Raw genomic sequence first — 21,222 nt, forward strand, 5'->3', positions numbered from 1 at the left:
CCGCGCCAGACCCCTGCCCCTCTTGCAATGCCCCCCTACAACCCCCTCATTCTATGCCCCCCGTCAATGCCCCCGCTACCAGCCCTCCTCATACCAGCCCCCCGTGCGATGCCCTCCCGTGCCGGACCCCTCGATACCAGACCCCCCCATACCAGCCCCCTGTGCGATCACCCCCTCCGCCAGTGCTCCCCCATACCACACTCCCGTGCAATGCCCCGCTGCGCCGGGCGCCCCTCCCATACCAGCCCCCCCCCACACTGGACCTCCCCCACACCAGCCCCCGGCCCGATGCCCCCCCACTCTCTGCCCCCGCTCCCCCCGTTCCGCGGCGCCTGCGCGGCCCCTCCCCGCGCTGCCCGCCCGCCCGCTCCCGCCCCGGTCCCGCCCCAGCCATGTCGGTCGAGTCGCGCAGACGCCCCGCAGCCGGTGCCGGGGGGGCGCCCGAGGGGGCGGCCGAGGGGGGGAGCCCCCGCCGGAGCCCCCGCGCCCGGCGATGCGGAGCGGGGCATGGCGGCGCCGGCCCCGCCGCTCTGCCTGCGCCTCATGGCCGCCGCCTTCTACGGCCTCAGCTCCTTCCTCATCGTCGTGGTCAACAAGAGCGTCCTCACCACCTACGGGTACGGCCGGGCCGGCGGGACCCCCCCGGGGAGCGGTGTCGGGACCCCCCCACTCGGGGGGATCGGCTTTGGGACCTCCCTCGGGGGCTCGGCGTGGGGACTCTCTACGGAATCGGCATCGCGGAGCCCCCCCCGGGGATTGGGCATTGGACACCCCCCTCCCGGGGGACCAGCATGGGGACCCCGCCATGCGCTCCCCTCGTCCTTGGGGGCCGGGGACCCCCATGAACGCGCCCCCCGCCCTGGGGTCCTGCACAGCCCCTGACACCCCCTATGCACCCCCTAGTGTGGGGCTGTCCCCCTACACACACACACAGTGGGGAGTGTGGCCTCTGGGACCCCCGGTGTGGGTGCCCCCCAGTGTGGGGACCCCCCCTAATCTCTGCTTTCTGCCTGCAGGTTCCCCTCCTCGCTATGCGTAGGGCTGGGCCAGGTGAGTAGGATGCCCCTGTCCCCCCCAGACCTCCCATTTGGGGGGCTGTGAGGTGACACCCCCCCTCTCTTGCAGATGCTGGCGACAGTGGCCGTGCTCTGGGCGGGCAAAGCGCTGCGGGTGGTGAAGTTCCCTGACCTCGACAGACATGTCCCACGGCGGGTAAGACCCCTCCCTGGGCACCCAACTCCCCTCCCTGGGCACCCAACTCCCCTCCCTGGGCACCCAATTCCCCTCCTTGGGCACCCAACTCCCCTCCCTGGGCACCTCTCCTCTGCCTCAGGGCCAGCCGAGTGTCTCTGCCCCATCCCCTCACCCCCGGTGGCACCACGGGCTGTTTGGCAGTGGAATCCCTGTGTCTGTGTTCCTGGGATCCTGTGGCCACCGAGCAGCTCTGGGCTGAGGAGCCACACACGTGTGTGTGTGTGAACGTTTCCATGGCCGGGTGGGAATAACTTCATATCTATATTTATCCTCTGAGGGTGCTCTGGGAGCTCCCCAGCTTCCTGTGGTTGCTCACTCAGCTTTATCCCTCTTATTTCTAGACATTTCCTCTACCTCTTCTGTATTTCGGGAACCAGATCACAGGACTGTTCAGCACAAAGAAACTGAAGTATGGATTTTTTTTGTATGGGGGAGTGTGTTTAATGGGGTCCTTGTGGGGTCCCCAAGAACCCCAGGCAGCTGCTGCTGGGCCCTGGGGCTGTGCAAGGCTGTGGGTGACCCTGGCAGGAGCCACTCGGGGTGATGCTCTTCCTTCTCTGCCCATGCCAATATGTGCCACGTGCATGTTCTCAATTGCTTCCCACAGCCAGCGGGCACGGAGGGACATTGGTCTGGCCCTCGCCCACTGTGGGTGAGGGTGTGGAGGTGTCCCCAGGGCACCCTGCCCTGACAGGGTCTGATAGAAGTGATACCTTTTGGGGAGGAGAGTAATGCCATTTTCATAAGAGAACAGGCAAGGCTTGCCCATGCTCTTTTCTCCAGAGCCCATATCCTGGCACCCGCTCCAGAGTGGCCACAGAGCTGCATTTTGCAGCGGGGAGGGAGGAACAACCTCTCACCCTGCTGCCTCTTCCTCCTGCAGCCTGCCCATGTTCACTGTCCTGCGAAGGTTTTCCATCCTGTTTACGATGTTTGCCGAAGGATTCTTACTCAAGTGAGTCTTTCCAGCCCCTTCTCCCGGTGACAGATCCTGGTTAGTTACAGAAGCTGGGAGGTGTTGGGATGATGCCCAGTGTGAGGGAGCTGTTGTGTGGCCAGGGGTTTTGGCTCCGGGCTGGGTTTTGGGAGTGAGGGTGGGCGGAGGAAGTGATACAGGGAGCTACTTGCCTTGATCTGCACAGCCCTTTCCCGTGCCCGGAGGGAGCTGGGAGACACGCGGGGCCCTGCGGAGCTGCCAGGCGGGGCAGAGGTTTGTGCTCTGTCTCCACTTGCTGCATCCTGGCTGTGCAGCACTGTTTTGGATCTGGAGGGTGTTGTACCAGCCCTTGGTGCCTGCAGGGACCCCCATACTGCTCCCACCATGTGCCAACAGCCCTTTTCCCAGGACTGGCTCCATGGGGCTGGGAGCTGCTCCATGCCTAGCTGAGCTCTTCTCTGCACCAGGCAGGGTTTCAGCTCTCCATAAACTCACACCTCATCGAGACCAAGTTATTTATTTTTAAATTACAGAGAGAATTGTCTAAAAGTGTCTTTTACTCATGGCTCTTGCACGGGTTGGTTTCCTTGGGGTTTTCTCCCCCTTTCCATATGTGTCCCTTGTTCCTCTCCAAAGCCCTGGCAGTACTTCCCCGAGGACTGAACTGTGGCTGACGGCCATGTCCTCCGGCCTCTCTTTTCCAGGAAGAAGTTTTCCTGGAGCATTCAGATGACAGTATTTGCTATGATCTTTGGCGCCTTCGTAGCTGCCAGGTGAGCTCCCAGTTTGCTGTCCCCATCCTGTGTCTGCAAAGGGTCCAAGCTAAAGAGAATCCAATGTCCCAAGAAGGCAGATTAAACACTAACTTCCCCCCCCCCCTAGACGTGCTCTCTAGTAGGAAAGAATGTTTTACTGAACCAAATCCCCACCCCTCCTCCCATGATTAACTTTTCCTGACAACTTACTGGCTCAACAGGAGGTGGAAGGAATCTTCCAAGCGTTGTCTCTGCCCAGCTTAGAGCTTTAACTTCTGGTTTTCCCCTTTCCCAGTGCTGACTTGGCATTCGACCTGGAAGGATATATTTTTATCCTTATTAACGATGCCTTAACAGCTGCAAATGGTGCCTATGTGAAACAGAAGCTGGATTCAAAGGTAGGATGACCTTCCCTCTGGCATTTCGGGGCTGGGCTTCATTTGCCACCAACCTGCATCTGAGAGGGCAAAGGAGTGAGGCTTTCCTGGTGACACCTTATTGCTCTCCCAAAATCTCCTGTCCAGAGTTTGGGAGGGACTTTGGACAAGGGCCTGGAGGGACAGGACAAGGGGGAATGGCTTCCCACTGCAAGAGGGCAGGCTTAGATGGGATATTGGGAAGAAATTCTTCCCTGTGAGGGTGGTGAGGTCCTGGCACAGGTTGCCCAGAGAAGCTGTGGCTGCCCCATCCCTGGAAGTGTCCAAGGCCAGGCTGGATGGGGCTTGGAGCAACCTGGGCTAGTGGAAGGTGTCCCTGCCTTCCACTATGGCAGGGGGTGGCATAGATGAGCTTTAAGGTCCTTTCCAACCCAAACCATTCTGGGATTCTCTGATATATATAAAAACCCCCACCCTTCAACTCCTCTGTCTTGGAGAATTTGGATTTACCTCACAAGCCCCACTCTCAGTAGCAATATGAATAAGATTTTATGTTCCAAGTTAAATACATGGATATTTCTTGATTCCAGGAGCTGGGAAAATATGGTCTGCTCTATTACAATGCACTGTTCATGATCCTCCCCACCCTGACCATTGCCTACTTCACTGGAGACGCGCAGAAGGTAGGATTCCTGTCCAAAATCCATGCTTTTTGTGGCACAATGTCATATGAAGAGAATGGGATAATGAGGAGGAGGTGGAGGAAGGGATGATGGGGTCACTACCCCAAAACCACGTCAGCAGCAAGTAACTGCAAGCCTTACATTGGACTTAAATCCACAGAGTTGCTCCATTCAAGCATTTTTGTAATGCCTGAGGAATGGGGAAGTGGAGAGCAATAAGCAAAACCAAATATTATTTAAAGAAGTTTAAGTATTTTTGGAAAAAAATGAGTTTCTTTAAACTTTTTTCTGTCCTTCCCTCTGCTGAGGTGGTTTTGTTGAGTTGCTCTGAGAGTCAGTTTGCCTGTGCTGCTCTGTGAGGGTTGATTTACCTGTGGTCCTGTATTTGTGAAATTACTCTTATTCTTACTATTGCTATTACTATTATTTTTTTGTTTATTTGTATTTTTTTTGCACTCCCTGATGTACAGCTGTACTGGGCTGGCCCTGCTGAGCAAGAGACTCCTTTTTCATGCCTGTTCGTTGGGCATCTCCCTCTTCCTGTGGAGGGAATTAAGATGGCAAAGGCTGGAGGTGTCACCTACCCCATGGGTGACCCTGTGGGGGCCCTGGCAGCCCCCCTGCTGTCCATCCCCACCCTGCAGAGCCTGGTGACTTTGTCCTCATTGTGAGCTTAATGCCCTGGAATAATGGACTGGGATTTGCAAGGAGAAGGGATGGTAGGGGCTGAAGGTAGCTGAGACCTGCCCTTCCCAGCAAGCAGTTCTGAGGGCAGGATTTGGGGATAAAGTGCTCATTTAGAAGCAGGAGCTGGCGCAGGGGCAGCAAAACGTTGCTCTGTGTGCTCTGTGCAGCCTCTGTTCAGCCCAGAGAGAGAAATGGCCTTTTTTTTTTTTTTTTTTTCCCTGAATAAACTTCTTTCTCCGGGCTGAGCTCCCGGCTGTGGTGCTGGACAAAGCTCTGCTCTGTGCCGGGGCTGCCGCCAGGAAACTCCGCGTGTGCAGCTCCATGAAAACCCCCTTGTGAGGGGCCTGTGGCCGGGGCTGGGGGCTCCGTCCTGGGTGGGGGGTGCTGGGACCCTTTCCCATGCCTGTGGATTTGGGAAGTCTCGTATTCATTCAGCAGCATCCAAGGTAACAATGTGCTGCTTTGTGAGAGAAGAAATGGGTGTGCCCTGCAAGTAATTCCTGGGGTGACAGGGATGGATGACCTGCAGGAAGGGCCCTCCTAGGCTAGCATTTCGTGTCTCTGGTGGGAAGTGCTTTCCCAGCTGCCTGCCAGGATCCCCGGGAGCTTGGCAGCCCTGTCCAGCTGGGAAGGGAATGGGTGAGCCAGTTCTCAACCTGCTCTGCCTTTGCCTCCTGGTTAAGGCTGGCAGGGATCTCTGGAGTTCCTCTGGTCCCCCTGGAGCACGTGAGTACTCCAGCTGGGTTCTGGGTATCTCCAGGGATGGATACTCTGGCACTGCCCTGGGCAACCTCTGCCAGCACTCAGTCACCCTCACAAGGTGTCTCCTGACATCCAGAGGGACCCTCCTGTGTGTCCTTGTGTGCCTGTGGCCTCTGAGCACCTCTGGAAGAACTGGACTCCATCCCCTTAGCTCCCTCCCACAGGTGTTTGTACACCTGTGTGGGATCCCCCAAGCCTGCTCTGCTCTAGCCAAGCAGTCCCAGCTCTCCCAGCCTCTCCTCAAGGAGATGCTCCACTCCCTGCAGGATCTTAGTGACCCCTCTGGACTTCACCCAGTCTGTCCCTGTCTCTGGCACCGGGGAGCCCAGTGCTGGACCCAGCACTCCAGGTATTCCAAAAAACCAAAAGCACAAGGCAAAAACCCTTTCATGAATTCCAGGCTGCCTTTAGTCATGTAGTCAGCACCATCTCCAGAGGTTACAATTCCCTTGAGATGTGCTGTCTGAGTGTTGTGGTTTGCAATGAATGAATTCCAAAATTGTCCAGTTCTGGGTAATAACCAGCAGGGAATGTCTCTTCTGGTTCCTCTGGCTTGTGGCACCGTTAGTCCCTGCTTTTTTCAGGAGGGATGAGCTGGGTGCTGCAGCTGGAGGTGATGCTCGTGTGGATCCAGCCTTCCTCAGCCCAGGATATCACACCAGGCTCAGATTTGGGTTGGTTTTTCCTGCTGTGACATGAAAGCCAAGGCTGGGGGATTGTTCCTTGTCTTGCTGGGAATTCCTGTGCTTCCTTCTCTAAAGGCTGGTATTTCCTGCAGGCAATGGAATACCAGGGCTGGGCAGACACATTCTTCCTCGTGCAGTTCATGCTGTCATGTGTGATGGGGTAAGGATCTGGGTGCTGGGATGGGAGCAGGGCAGGCATCTCTGTTCCAGAAATAGGGAATTTTGGTGCCCTATTACTATTAAAAATTAATAATAAACCTTCAGTCCTGATAAGGACCCTATTTCTGAGAGCTGTGGCAGGTGGGAATTATCTCCTACCCTCCTTCAGTGCAGGTTTAGCCAAAAAAGGGATGGTATAAATACTGCTGGAGAAAGGAGGGGAAGGGATCATGGAATCCTGGAATGGTTTGGGTTGGGAGGGACCTTAAAGCTCACCTTGTTCCAAGCCCGTGCTCTGGGCTGGGACTCCTTCCATAGCCCAGGTTGATGGGATGATGTTGGATCTTCCTCTGCAGATTTATTTTGATGTATTCCACGGTTCTTTGCACTCAGTATAACTCTGCTCTTACAACTACAATAGTTGGCTGCATTAAGGTGAGTGGCTTTCCCTGATCCCAGGGGAAATGTCAGGTGAGCACCTCACTCATTATTCCTTGGGAATCGTGTTAACCAGCTGCTGCAGCCCCCATTCCTCCGTATCCCACACTCTGCATCCAAGGGTTTCCCATTTCCATGCATGAGCATTCCCTTGTCTCAGACTTGTGCTCTTGTTCCTCAAATCTTATTCTTTTGCAGAATATTTTAATAACCTATATTGGGATGTTTCTTGGAGGAGACTATATTTTTACATGGATGAACTTCATTGGTCTGAATATCAGGTAAGAACGTCAGGCCTTGGCTGTTTATTTATGATTTGTCAGTGGAAATTGGGATGAAACTGGTTTGACTGATTCAATGGGTTTTTTTTCAAAAAAGAAAAAAAAAAGCATGGAAGTGGTATTTATGGGGAACTCCCAGACTCAGCTTGTTTTAAAGCTAGGAGGACTCACAGGAGTATTTTATCAGCAAACTTGAGTTTTCTCAGAGTTGCCAACCAGAGTCAGGGAATTAAGGCGGCAAAAAAGTATTTTTTTTTGTTTATTTAGCTTTTTTAACAGTCTCCTTTCTTCTCTGTGTGTGTTCCTATTGTGAAAGTTCATTCCCTGTCCTTCAGCAGGATCCCTTTGGGGGTGGAACAGATCTAGCATTAGGTTTGGGACCAGGCTAGGAAGTGTTTCGGCAGGAATTACACAAAACACCTGGATTTAGGAGGAAAACAGGGACTTTTCATGCAAACTGATGCTTTCAGCAGATCTCAGTCCCATGGTTCCGGCTTTTCCTTGGCAGCTGGTGGGCAGGGCTGTGTGGCTGATCCTTGTATCTCATCCCCAACTGTTTTTTGCAGTATTGCTGGAAGCCTGGTGTATTCCTACATCACTTTCACCGAGGAGCAAATGAGCAAGGAGTCTGATGCTGGCAGCAAGCTGGATATTAAAGGAAAAAGCTCTGTGTGACCAGGGAGAGGCTTTTTTTGGAAACAACCTCTTTCTGTTCGGCTGATCCCGGGCAGAATGCGGGAAGGAATCCGGGGCGCCTGCCAGGAGCCACCGTGATGCTCTTAATTTGCACAGCCTCGATTGCTGCCTTTGCAAATCCTTGGGAAGGGAACTGCCTGCACGGGGAGGAATGCATCTAATTAAGTCTGATCATGAGGAATTAACAGGTTTCTAATCAAGCTGAGATCTGGCAGCTGAGATTGGCACGAGCAGCAGGCGGCGCCAAGTAGAGGAGGAGGTGTCAGGGGATCCTTGGCTGGATCTGCTCCATGGATCTGCTCAGCCTGGATTGGGATGCTGGGGCTGCCTCTGCCTCTGCTCTGTAACCCCCAGCCTGGTCCCTCTGGCTGCTGCAGGAAGGGGAGGCTGTGGGATCCGGCTCCGAGGGCAGGTGACCATGGAAGGTGTTCCCCTGGAGGATGCAGGATGCTCCTGATTTGGGCTAAAACCTCTTGGATGAATGTTCAGTGCTCTCTGAACTGAAATTTTAGTTGTTTTCTGGGTTTATTTTTTGTTTCATTAACCCACTTCTAAAGCTGGGTTTGCCCTGCTGGTTTATTAGAGCCCTGCAAACGTTCACCCCTCTCTTTCCTGCTTTTCAAGGCTCAGGGATATTTCCAACAGGAAGGTTTTACCTGCCACTGGTAAGCTTGGCAGAGCTGGCAGCCTCCCTCAAACCACCCCGGGGGCAGAAACTTTTGGATTTGGGAAAGCTACTGACCTCGCTGGGCAGTTTGAATCCAACAGGGAGAAGCTGCAGGATTCACAGGACTTCATCCCACCTGGCACACAGAGCATGGTCCAGGAAATGTGCCAAGCAAAAGCTGCTGCTCCTGCCCCTGGAATCCCCATCCCACCCACCTGCACACACCTGGAAGAGGCACAGGGACTGAAATCACCTTTTGGCAAGTGAAGGGGGGCCAAGCCCTATCCCACAATTTGTGTTTTTCATGGAATAAGTCATTATGGGTCTGTGACCCATTAAAAGAATGGGATTTTTTATAAGTTGGGCAGTTTAATAAGTTTGCTGATTTTTAAAGGTTCTCTTGCACAGCACTTCTTTCTAGGTCTCCCTGGATTGCCTTTTGGTTTAAAAAGAATTGTTTATAAGTTTGGGTAAAAAAATTTTGGTAAAACAATGTATTTAGAGGTTTTTTTGTATCCATGCAAACAGCTGCTCTAGACACTGAGAGATATTTGGGAGATATTTGCTAAAACTGTGACTGCTGTTTGGCAAAGCTGCATTTGTTGGAGTTTATTGGAAGTTTTTAGATATGAAAGAGACTTTCTGGGATGATGCTGCAACAGCCTGAGGTGCTGGTAAAGGTGTGAAATGAGTCTGCCAGCATCATCCTCCTCCTGGAGCTTTTCCAGAACCAGGAAATTCCCTTTTCTTTGGAATTGGTGTGGTAACTGAGGGCTGAGTCAGGGTGTCCTGGAGCAGCCCCTCAGCAGGTTCCCCCTCAGAGCACAGAATTGGAGAAATTAAAACAAAAATAAAAAATCCCTGATTATTTTTGTCTCTTCCCAAATTCTGGTAAATCCTCGGCTTTGCTGCCAGGAGAGGGAAGGTGATGAACAATTCCTGCTGTGCAGAAGCCCCAGAGCTGCCCAGACTCTCCCCAGCATGGGGTTACTGGTGCTGTGCTGGCTCCCAGTAGCCAGGTGGTGCTGGGGCTGGTGGATCTTCCTCTCGCTGCAACATTCCCAAATCCCTGTTTTCCACATGTGCTCTGACTCTGCTGTGTCCACAGTCAGGATGTTGATTCTGTCAAAGGAGATTTTTATGATTTTATGTTTATTTTTGAATCTACTGGTTAGATTTGGTGTCCTAACGGTAAAGTATTTTTAAAGGTTATTTTGTGTGTGCCAGGGTTGGGATGGGATCCAAAACACTGGGAAAGCCAAGAGCTCCTCTAACAGTATTTTCTATGCTATTAATTGACTAAAAAAAAATGTTTTCTATGTAGAATCTATTTACAAAATGAGCATTTTAGTGATGAAAAGGGCAACCTTTTGATTTGAATGTATGGCAGGCTTTGGATGTCAGTAATGAGAGCAGAAAGGATTTGCCTCTGTATTTTTGTATTTGCTTCGAATAAACCAATGAACCAAACCTGCCCTGCCTGCTCCTGCCTAATCCCTCACTTCTCTGGAACAGCAGGAAAAGGCTGGAGAGGATGGAGATGGCTGGGGGGTGAATAAAACAGGGGCGCAGGGGTGCTCTGCCCAGTGGAGGAAGTGGGGGTTGAGGGGATCTGGGTTTTCCAGCTTTAAATATTCCTTGGGAAGGGAAGAGGGATGTGGGAGCACAACCCTGTTTTGAGGGAATGAAAGAAGCAGTTCAAAGTTGAACCCAAAAGGGTATTTTGTTTCCATGTTTCACGGCAGCAGTAACAGAGTTGCTGGGGCTTCATATTCTCTGAGCAGGAAAACTCCAGCAAAAAACTCAGGAATTTTTAATGCAGACAGTACATTTAAAAATATTTTAATAAGCTTTTTGCAGAGGGGGAGTGGGGATAAGAGGAGGGAATTACTAACAGTGCAAAATACTCTGCAGAAAAATGGATACAACTAATCTGTAAGTTTGTGTGTGTGTGGTTGGATTTTTATTCACATTTAACCTTTTGGGAAGCCCACCAAGGATTTCCTCTGTTGAACTGGATTCCAAACTGTACTGAAGGCTTTGAAAATGAAACCAAAGTTACCAGATTTCCAGGATTTTAAATAGCTTTAGTAGTGCAATGACTTACCGAGTTATAGTGGCTGCAGTTTGAAACATGAACAAAGTATTGTATAAAACACCAGCATAAACAAAAGGTAAATAATAATTAAATATTCTTAAAGTCTAGCTGAGCATTACATAGTTGATTATGGAATGTCAGGTCTCTTCTACATATCACCAAAAAAAAGGTAAGATAAAAAACAAAGCAACATTCCTGAAAACATACACAGTGCTGGATTTCACACACAGGCCTGAGACAATTCACTTAGAAACTTTCCTATAAATTTTTGGAAGTATTTCCAACTTGCAAACAAACAAAAAAATGCATAAAAATAAAACTGAAAATAGGGCTCTGGTTGTCTGGAACCGTCTCGTGACCGTCTTTGATCTAAGGCTGAAACTTTGGGTTTCTGTTACTGATCCAGAGGGGAGAGTTAACAGCAACCTATGCCTTGGGATTAATCACTTAATTCCTTAATTCATACAGGTTTTAATTAACAAACCTCACCCAGAGTCTCTCCAGGTACAGGGCTGGCTGATTCCTGGCAGGTGTCACCCTCTAAACCAGGCAGAGCATTATTCCAGTGATCCAAATGTGGATCATTCCCCACATTTCTGGGAACAAGTTCCTACATCCGTAACATATCCAGGCCAAATCTGGATCATTAATCATCATAAAGTCCAAGTACAGGTCATTGGAGGAGAAAACAACCCAACCCCTCAGCAGGTGGGTTTTGGGTGCATTCATGAATTTCAAACCATAGGACCATTCATTTAAACCGGAATCAAAAAGACTTATGAACCTTAAATTAAAATAACCAAGTAAGAATTAACAGCACATCTGTAAGGAGGAGAACACAGAGTTATAAATTATACAAATGAACCATTTCTCTAATTTTAACAGAGTAGAAATACAGCTTAAATAAAACCAAAAAAAGTGGCTTAAAAATAAAAACAAACAAAACCAAATTAATTTGGATTAAAAATGGATGGTAAATTCTATTTCCACAACTTCCAAATTGTGCTGGTGGGAGGGTGAACATGACCCCCTCCACACTTATTTATCAGGAATTTTTGTTTCTCACACTTTATTCTTAAATTAGTTGACCATACTTTAATCTTTAATTAGTTATCCATTCCTCCTCTCCCTTCTCCCAGGTGTCCCTGGGTGCCAATACCTGTATGTGCTGTCCCTGCTCCCATTGAAACCATCCCTATGGTCCTCAGAAATTCCAGTCCAGCACCAGATTCCAGCTGTACATCCATTTCTACCCAGTACAGCCAGACTGGACCCTTTCCTGTGCTCTGTGAAATGTGGCAGGTGAGACACAGACTGAAAAATATATCAGTGGATCATTAACACCTGAACTGGGTGAAGAAGGTTTAGTAAACTCAAGCATTTGGCTGCTGTGAAAATTATCTAAGTTCAAAATAAAGTGAGAAAAGAAAGCAAGGAAATGTGTGCAGTGCAAGCAGCATGAGTAACAAATTTTTTAGCATCACTATTTGCCATAAAACAGAAGAAAAAAAAACATGTTTCCAAAATCAAATGACTCCTAACCATTCTTATGTTAATTATTTGCCAGTTTCTGGGAAGAAAATAACATGTTGGTGATTGATTTTTAAGTCAATTTGTTTGGTTTGGGGTTATTTTTGTTGGGTTTTTTTTTAGAAAAGACTTCAGCAAAATAAAAGGAAGCTGACATTAGACTCAGGGTATCAACTCTCTCATAAAAGTTTACCAACTGTACAAGGTAAGAAAATTATACAAGCTTTTGTTTTAAGAAAGGACAGTTCAATCAAGACATAAGTACTGTAAAAATCTTTCAAAGGCTACAAAGAAATCTGGAAAAATACAGAATGTATTTCTTTAGCCCAGATAAAGAATATGGAAAGACATCATTGATGTCAACAATTTTACATAGACAAACCTGACTTGGTTTATTTATTTACCTTTTAAAACTTCTATATATAAAAATAGTTGTGCTCATAACTTTCAGGATTCATGAGGGTTCCTTAGTGATGGGATGACATTTTCCTCTCACCAGCAGGAGTGGAAATTTCTGTGTCTACTCTGTCTTGGCTTTCTCTGTTTTATTTTAACTTCCTGCAACATCTGCACCAGCCCCTGCTGCAAATAGGATGCTTTGTTCACTTTGCCAATGATTAAAAGGTGTATTATACATTAAAAGGTGTATTAACACATTCTTTAATGTATTAGGCTGGGAGTATTTTTGCAGAAACTCACTGATTTGTTCCTCAAATATTTAAGAGCCTCTTAGCCCAGAACTGCAGCTGCCAGCTCTGAGAAATTCAATATTCTCCTGCTGCTTTTCAGCACTGAAAAAAATCAAATAATCAGATTTTTAGAGCCAACTAAAAGGTATCTGGAAAACAAAACAAAAAAATCTCAGCAGATTGTTTATGGAACTGGATTTTGTAAGGTAACCCATCAACCCTGAAAATTTCAGACACCCAAAATTTACTCCAAGGAATAAAACCAGCTCCTTGCACTCAGTCATCCAAAGTTTCCAGTTCCTCAAGCTTCCCATGGGAGTTTGCTTCCTGGAAGAACTCTGAAGCCCCCGGACTCTCCTTCCCACTGCTGTTAATTCTTCTTCTTTTTAGAGGTCTTTCACTTTTCTCTTCCAAATCATTGTCGTTTCTTGAGGCTGAATGAGCCAGTTTGGGGTCAATGGCAAGGTTTTCAGGTTCATACCCATTTGTATCCAGCTCCGTGTGAGGTGTTTTCTTCCCACTGGAAGGTCCATTTACGTGCAATCCCTCGAGTTTTGCTTCCTCTTTGCTTGGTGCCTCCCCTGGGCCATTGGCAGAGACACCTGTGTGAGAGAGAGACAGCATCAGAAAGGCACAGGAGCATCAGGAGGAACAGAACAGTCTGTGACAGGTCAGTAAAGCACAGTTTTAATTAGTCCCACTGAACTAAAAAGCCAGTATTGTTCTTATCCTTACTGAACTAGTGATTTATGTGCACACAAATGACAGACTTACCATGATGGAGTTTATGGCAGCCCTTAAAAGCAACAGAAAATGTCCCAGAGTCCAGTAACTCCACAAGCTACAGGTGGACTCTCCTCACCTGAGCAGTTTCTGGAGCTTGCTCTTGATTTCCACAACCTGATTCAGTCCCCAGCTCCTCCCTCCTCTTGCTCCTTGAGCAGAGCACAGCTCTGCTCACTTTTGGGATTTTCTTCCTTCACAGGGAGTGTGCCCTGGCTCCTCTCCCATTCCCAACTCCCTTCCATGCCCCTGGCTGGGAGGAGTAGCTCCTGGTGTCCCTGAGGAGCACCAGTGTGCTCCATCACAGCCCAATTCCCACCCTAGATGTTTAAATATCCTGCACAGGACTCCTCACTGCATTAACATTACACCTCTATACCAGCACAGAGGAAACAAGAACACATAAATTCCAATTAAAAGGAAATTCCAGTGGAGATTTATCTTCCATACATGACCAATGTCTAAAAGCAAACATATATCTTGTTTTAAAAACCAGTTTTACTTGAGAGCTGCTCACACCTTGGGAAAGTAGGCTGTTTGTGTCTGGGGGTGTTCACCTGGCAAAGAGAAGGCTCCAGGGAGACCTTAGAGCCCCTTCCAGTGCCCAAAGGGGCTCCAAGAGAGCTGGAGAGGGACTTGGGACAAGGGATAGAGGGATAGGACAAGGGGGAATGGCTTCCCACTGCCAGAGGGCAGGATTAGATGGGATACTTGGAAGGAATTCTTGGCTGTGAGAGTGGTGAGGCCCTGGCACAGGTTGCCCAGAGAAGCTGTGGCTGCCCCATCCCTGGAAGTGTCCAAGGCCAGGCTGGATGGGGCTTGGAGCAACCTGGGATAGTGGAAGGTGTCCCTGCCCATGGCAGGGGGTGGAACGGGATGAGCTTTAAGGTTCCTCCCAACCCAAACCATTCTGGGATTCTGTGAGGATTTGGCAGCCCTTCAGGGGGCACAGGGCACACACTCACCATTCTGGTTGCTGCTGCTGGTCGTGCTGTCCTCCCTCTCCGACTGGCTGGTGCTGCTGTTGGAGGTTGTGGGAGGAGGGGACGGAGCTCTGCTGGAAGCAGCACTTTCACTCTCATCCAGGAGCCGGTCCATGTAATCTCTAGACAACAGATACAGCTCATTCAGCCCTGGCTGTGGGAAGTGTTGGTGTTATTGGTGAAAAAATACTCACTGCACACACTGCAAGTGTGGCCAATTCACATTCTATGTGGGAAAGGCTTTCAGCTGACAGAGAGCAGGTTTAGTTCGGGTGTTGGGAAGAAATTCTTCCCTGTGAGGGTGGTGAGGCCCTGGCACAGGTTGCCCAGAGAAGCTGTGGCTGCCCCATCCCTGGAAGTGTCCAAGGCCAGTTTGGAACAACCTGGTCTAGTGGAAGATGTCCCTGCCCATGGCAGGAGGTGGAACCGAATGAGCTTTATGTCCCTCCCATTCCAAACCATTCCCTGATTCCATATGCTCTGTGTTGTGGGCTGTGATTTCAAGGTGATGCTTTCTGGCAGATTTCCATTAAGCTCTTGCAATTTGCTGCATCAGCAATAACAAACCATTAAAGTAAATAACATTGGTGCACAAAAAAAACCCCAAACGGGTAAAGTTAAAAGCAAATTAAGAACTCCAGAGTTAAGGACATTCCCATATCTGCCATCTATTCCAGTCCTCCAATTTAGGTCACTAATGGTAAATCTCCTATGAAAGATTTAAACAAAGAAAGCTGGTTGGTAAAGCCCTTGTACCAATGGTGTTAAGTCTGGATTAACTCCAGGAACAGCATATCCTCACACATAATTCTGCTGGAATTGACACTGCACCCTGAATTCCCACATTTATCTGCAAAATCATTCAAGAACAGACAAGCACAATCCTGAATGCCACTGCTGCTGATCCCCATATGCAGCCAACTGCAAAAAGAGAGTGTTTTGAGTGATTAACCACCAAAAATGTCTACTGATTTGGGAAAAAAAGAGGGGAAAAAACCCCCACCACCAGATGGAAGAAGAAGGGGAGACAGACAGACCCTGACAAGCAGTTAAGAAACTCTCTGTAACACTCTCCAAAGCCACAGATGGCAACTCTGACTGTCACCCTGTGAGTTCACTGCAGTGGTCCAACACACAGCTCTAAAATGTTTGGAGAAACAATAATAATCCAAAGAAGGATCAACAGAGAAGCCAGGAACAAATGAGAAATGAAAATAATAGTAAAAAGGCTTGGCAAGAATCAGCGGAAAGAGTGGGACATAAAATCAGAGCATTGGAATGAGGGGCAGGAGAACATGCTGGCTCAGAGCTGAGGGGGTGCAGTTCTGCTCAGACATTCCCTCCTTCCCCAGCAGGGATATGAAAGGGGAAAAGGAGCCATGGGCACCTAAGAAAGCCCTGGGGCAGGATGCTGTGCTGGCCAGAATTCTTGCCAACGTACTGCAAATCCCACCTGAAACATGTGACTGATGCCATTGTATAAAACATTTATAAAACATATTTAAAATAAAACGAGGATTAAAACCACCCCTATATCCAGAAATGTGAAACATTTAGAAAGAAAACAAACTAAATTCAACAGCTGCTCAATGCAAATTGTTGCCCTTATTCCAAATAAATTTATTTAAGACATCACATTATACACACTAGTGCAATTTTCTGACACCTTGGCTGTTTTCCTGCTGCAAACTGGGACTCTGCAATCCCTTGGTTTTCATTCCATTTCAGCTCTGAGCAGAATAAAATAAAGATTTAGACCCAATACACATGAAATGATGCCCATCTTACGTGACACCAGGGTGCAGGTTGTATTTCTTCTTTCCAAAGCGGGTTTGCTGGGCAAAGAAATCGTAACGCTCCGACTTCTTCCACATGTAATAAAATGCTACACATTCCCCCACGGAGCGTGTCCGGACCTAGGAAACAATGCCAGGCAAGTCTGCATTAATTTAAAAGCATTTTTTTGCCATAACCCCCCAGCATTCAAATCAAAAGGTGTGAAATTCCAAGTCAATGCTGCTTTGGACAACAGAAACTCCTGGCTCCAAATTTCAGAGGCCTGGAATTGAGATGTAAGGTCAACAGTGTTTCTAAAAATACTGGAGATATTGTGAGGTGCTGCAAGGAACAGCTCTAGGGGAATATTCCAAGTCTGTCTCACAGTCTTTTCAGAGGAGGCAGCTCTTCTCAGAGGACTTTTGCAGGATTTCTGCACTTTGGGTTCACAGCCACAGTCACAGAGAATTCTGGACTTTGAGAAAACAATTTGAGCATAAATATAGGGAGAAATCCTTCCCTGTGAGGGTGGTGAGACCCTGGAACAGATTATTCCAGGGATGCCCCATCCCTGGAAGTGTTCAAGGCCAGGCTGGAGCAGCGTGGTCTAGTGGAAAGTGTCCCTGTCCATGGCAGGGGATGGAACTGGATGGGTTTAAAGTCCCTCCCAACCCAAACAGTCTGTGATTCTGTGATTCCATAGTAAAAAATAAAAGAAGTAAATATAGTAATTTATTAAGGAAATCAGGATAAGAAATTATTTATAATTACTTTGCTTTAAAATATAAAAAATGTGAACTTCACTTAAACTCAGCGTTTACCTTATTTGCCTGAATCACGTGAAAATCTTTGCCATAGACTTTCAGCCCTTGTTCAAAGTTCCTACATTCTTCTTCTGTCCAAACAGATAATTCTTCTACAGAAAAGAAAAAAAAAAGCAATAAAGAAAATACTTAACCAAAAAGCCAATCAATAAAAGACAACTGAAGTGACAGAAAACACGTTGGAGGAGCTACTTGGTAGGGACTGTTATAAACTTAATATAATTTGGCCTCATTGATTTTAAAGGTCACAAGTAAATAAGGTTTAAAATAGTGGGAGAACAAACTAATCTTCTTTATGTGATCATTCCTGTCTTGTGATTTGCACAGGGAACTCAGGAGAGGTTTGGAAGCAGAACCAACAGATCGATGTGTAGGAAAATAACTCATGTCTTCTCTTAGTTTCTTGTTCCTTTGAGCACAAAGATCAATAATAGACTAGGAAATGCTCAAGGCTCCAAAAGCACCTTTAAAAACAGGAGGTTTTAGTGTTACACTTTGCTAAATAGAAGTTTTAGATGCTCTTTCTCCTTTATTTATAACTCTGAATTATTTTATATTTCATGTTTGTTGCATTCACTTTGATGACTGAAGTGGCCTAAAAGAACACAGACAAAATGCTCGAGAAATGCACAACTGAGCTGCTAAGAAGTAAGTTTCAATTTTAATGTGCTGGCTGAAGTCACAGATATTTATATGAAGCTCTATGGACAGGAAGTGAATTTACACATCTGCTAATTCCATTCTCTCAGAGAACAATGAGAGATTCACTGAGGGCTGCATTTAAATTAAGCTCTGGGCAAACCCCAAGACCTGTGTAACAAATAAAATGAAAAGTCAGGAATAGAACCTCCCCTTTCAGTGTCTGCTCACCTCTGGCTGCTTTGACATTAAACCTCAGCCTTCGTAACGATTCCTCAGTATCAAAATTGCACTTAACCAGTTCATACAATGCCTGAAGAGATGAAAACACACACATTTAACATTCCAGAGACCACCTGATTTATGCTGTGCCACAGCAGCATATTTAGAAAATCACTGACACCTATTAAGATTAAAAATAAACGCTTTGAATGAATTTAATAAAATTTAAGTCAGCACAAAGACATATTTCCTGTGTTTAAATCTCCAAAGCTCTAATTACATAACCAAGAATATATCCAGGCAAAGTGTTTTAATATTTATACCCACTACATACATTTGTAAAATTGATGTGGGGTTTTTCTGGGTATGAAGAAAAAAATAAGTGTGCATTCATACAGCTTTAAAAATTCTATAACTGAAAGAATTAATTCACACACATTTATATGTTATATAAAGCACTGGTGCATTTTATTTTATATACAGCAAAGTTAACAGTTTAATATTCATTGAGAGGTAAAAAATCCATCAGATTTCTATTTCCACAAGGAATAATAAAACTGTTTCAAACACAATTTTAATTCTTGGCAGTAAAACAAAATAAAGGGATGATTAATTCTCTAATATTAAGCTACAAATCCTACTTATTTTTCTATACCTGCTCATTGTCTTTAATATGTGATCCCTCAGGAATTGCATCCAGGCCTTTCTCCTCACCCGTCCGCCTTGAGGCCTCATTTAGGAACTCAATCACTTTATCCTCTGGTAGGAAGTCAGGATTCCAGAGGAGCTGGTCATCATTTTCATACACTGAATGAACACAAGCAAGATAAAACAATGACAGAGACATTTATTCTCTCTGATAAAGGGGTTCTGAAACCCTGGAAGGTCACTGGAGCACTGACATTAATCCTGAACACACGGAGGGACAGATAAAAGAGTAAGATTTGGATGTTATACTTTAGACTGCCCTCAGATCTCTGGCATAGCCTGTTCTCTAGATCCCAGGATCCATTATGAAACTCCAGAATACTAATACTACAAAATCTCCATTTTTTCCAGACCTTTTACAGGATATTTCAGACCAGGAAAGCCATGACGAACTGAAATCAATGGGAAAAACAGGCAAATGATATATCCTCTGAATTACCTCCCAGTTTGATTTCGGAAGAATCTGCAAGCTTTGAATTAAAATATTAGTATATCAAAATCAAGTGGAATTCAGGCTTTTAAAAAAACTAGAATCAGGAAAGTATCCAGATCTTGTTTGTGGTCTTTAACAACCATACAAAAACCAGTAAGAAAGGAATTTTAACACTGATTCCATTTGCTCTGTGAGACAAGAGGAAGAAGGGAGCCCTTGGGAAAGCAGGGTCAGCACAGGAAGGGAAGATACAGCAGCATTCCCTGTAGGGGAGAAGGCCAGAGGGTTAATAGATACATTTCTACTCAAAGAAAAGTATTTTAACAGGAAAGTAAATACAAATAAAAGCCCAAAATTGGTAAGGAAAATGATCATCTTGCAAAGAAAGGAGCTTCATTTCACTGATGACACACAGTTTGGAAAGAGCTCTCAAGAGTTTTCTGGGAGCTTTTTGTTTCAAAGGCTGGAACTAATCTGTTGTTTGGTTGCTTATTTAGGGAAAAAAATCTGGGAAATCGTCATAGAAATATAATCCTTGAATGGTTTGGGTTGGGAGGGACCTTAAAGCTCATCCAGTCCCATCCTCTGCTATGGGCAGGGACACTTTCCACTAGACCAGGTTGCTCCAAGTCCCATCCAACCTGGTCTTGAAGACTTCCAGGGGTGGGGCAGCCACAGCTTCTCTGGGCAACAGCACCATTAGTGACAGTTTAATTTTCCCCTCAGTGGTTCCTGCCCCTGAAGCAGGTTCTCTGCCCTGCAAACAGCAGTGAGCAAGATGATAAAAAAATGGTTTATATTGGGTACTGCAATGCACAGAGCAGCTATTTCTGTTTTATTGTTGAAGGCCAGAAGCCATTTAGAGCTGAGTAAATACCTGGAAAAGCAGGTGACCAGTAAAGCATAATGTACTGCACCTCAGGCAAATCCATAGTTCCAGCTCTATTTCCAGTCAGAAGCAGGAAAGCCTGCAAAGAGCAGCTTCTTCCCAGCTAAAAAGCAGATGTTTTCTAATTTGCCACTTTCTGTTTTTAGTGGAAGCTCCTGACTTATATAAATTACACTCTGTGCAACCTCTCTGGCTACAAAGTCCAGAATGTGTAACCCTGCTTGAAGTCAATGGAATCATGGAATATCCTGAGCTGGAAAGGACCCACAGGGACGGTGGAGTCCAACTCCTGGCCCTACGCAGGACACCAAAGGCTCTGGTTGCAAGGAGGGGAAAAAACCCAAAACCAAAACTTTTTTGTTATTGATTGAAGACCTTTAAAAGGTTGAAAGCCAAAGCTGCTGGCACCATTTTGCCTTTTCAATGTGTTAATCCAATTCCAGAGACACAATTTCCCCATTAGCTATTAGGTTTTACATAAAGTAAATAAATAAGATGTTAAACCTGGTCTGCATCACTAATCCAAGAGTTCAAGAGGCACCAGGCCAGCAATATAATCCTTCTTTTCCCCTTCCCAGCCTCAAGCTCTGATGGTCAAGTATAGGATGAAGTACAGTTTGAGACCAGAGTTTTCACTTGAAGGACCTCATTTATTTCACAAGACACATGACATCAATCAAACCTTTTACTTCTCCCTAACAGACAACAATCACAAACACAGCAATAATGGTCACAGTGCCAAATCTCACCTTTTTCATTCTCTTTGTATTTGCAGGTGCCAGCTGGAATTTCAGCTTGAAACATGGAGCCCACCATGATTTCCTGTTTTGAAATACCAGAAACAAGAAGTTAAGCAACCATATCCCTGCTGGTTTTTGTTAGCAAACACAAGGATGACAACATCTTCCCCCCCCACTTTAAACTTTAGACTTGTTTAAAATCTAAAAACACAGTCAACAGGCACTATATGGAAATGGATTTTTAACTGCTTGAGGAGGTCTTCAACATTTCTCATTATCAAAACTCTATTTATGGGGAAAAACTGGAGAGGACTTGGATGCTCTACAGAGCTCAGAGTTATTAGGTAATACATCAACTTATTATTTATGAAATATAGGCTTAGTATTTACCTTTTTCCAGTCTTCTGAGGGAATATAATCTTCATCTTCTTCAGATTCCTCCTCTATTTCACTATCTACAAGAAATTGTTGAGACATTTAGCCAAAAACAGTAAGGGTGGCAGGGGACAGGAGCCCAGCCTGTCAC

General features: G+C 46.6%; 2 protein-coding genes and 1 long non-coding RNA gene across 9 annotated transcripts in view; 1 reads left to right on the forward strand and 2 right to left on the reverse strand.

Annotated features, from left to right (window-relative positions):
- Positions 1-372: 372 nt before the first annotated feature.
- SLC35D1 (solute carrier family 35 member D1) lies at positions 373-9,852 on the forward strand. Its single transcript, XM_064664949.1, has 12 exons — positions 373-617; positions 1,017-1,050; positions 1,126-1,212; positions 1,596-1,663; positions 2,138-2,209; positions 2,896-2,964; positions 3,242-3,344; positions 3,914-4,006; positions 6,234-6,301; positions 6,657-6,735; positions 6,937-7,019; positions 7,586-9,852. The coding sequence occupies exons 1-12, from the start codon at positions 508-510 to the stop codon at positions 7,692-7,694; spliced, it is 975 nt and encodes a 324-aa protein (XP_064521019.1). The 5' UTR covers positions 373-507; the 3' UTR covers positions 7,695-9,852.
- LOC135418999 (uncharacterized) lies at positions 2,693-3,265 on the reverse strand. Its single transcript, XR_010432767.1, has 2 exons — positions 3,157-3,265; positions 2,693-2,997 (listed from the first exon to the last, which is right to left on the reverse strand). It is a non-coding gene; the product is annotated as an uncharacterized LOC135418999 (long non-coding RNA).
- Positions 9,853-10,208: 356 nt separating the features above from the next.
- MIER1 (MIER1 transcriptional regulator) overlaps positions 10,209-21,222 on the reverse strand; it is a 35,427-nt gene continuing 24,413 nt past the window's right edge. For all 7 annotated transcript variants that reach the window (XM_064664938.1, XM_064664940.1, XM_064664936.1 and 4 more), the window contains 8 exons: positions 21,087-21,151; positions 20,706-20,778; positions 18,582-18,733; positions 17,936-18,017; positions 17,063-17,157; positions 16,254-16,381; positions 14,448-14,587; positions 10,209-13,301 (listed from right to left, as the gene is read on the reverse strand). In XM_064664938.1, coding sequence (XP_064521008.1) covers positions 12,976-13,301; positions 14,448-14,587; positions 16,254-16,381; positions 17,063-17,157; positions 17,936-18,017; positions 18,582-18,733; positions 20,706-20,778; positions 21,087-21,151 — 1,061 coding nt within the window. In that variant the 3' untranslated portion in view covers positions 10,209-12,975. The remainder of the gene's footprint in view (positions 13,302-14,447; positions 14,588-16,253; positions 16,382-17,062; positions 17,158-17,935; positions 18,018-18,581; positions 18,734-20,705; positions 20,779-21,086; positions 21,152-21,222) is intronic.

This window comes from Pseudopipra pipra, chromosome 9 (genome assembly GCF_036250125.1).
Source record: "Pseudopipra pipra isolate bDixPip1 chromosome 9, bDixPip1.hap1, whole genome shotgun sequence".
Taxonomy (NCBI): domain Eukaryota; kingdom Metazoa; phylum Chordata; class Aves; order Passeriformes; family Pipridae; genus Pseudopipra; species Pseudopipra pipra.

Excerpts from the sequence above, each read along its gene's own strand:
- SLC35D1 (XM_064664949.1), top strand. The coding sequence starts at position 508 with ATGGCGGCGCCGGCCCCGCCGCTCTGCCTGCGCCTCATGGCCGCCGCC. Across the intron at positions 1,664-2,137 it reads TTCAGCACAAAGAAACTGAA|CCTGCCCATGTTCACTGTCC; the intron begins GTATGGATTTTT and ends TTCCTCCTGCAG. Across the intron at positions 2,965-3,241 it reads GGCGCCTTCGTAGCTGCCAG|TGCTGACTTGGCATTCGACC; the intron begins GTGAGCTCCCAG and ends CCCCTTTCCCAG.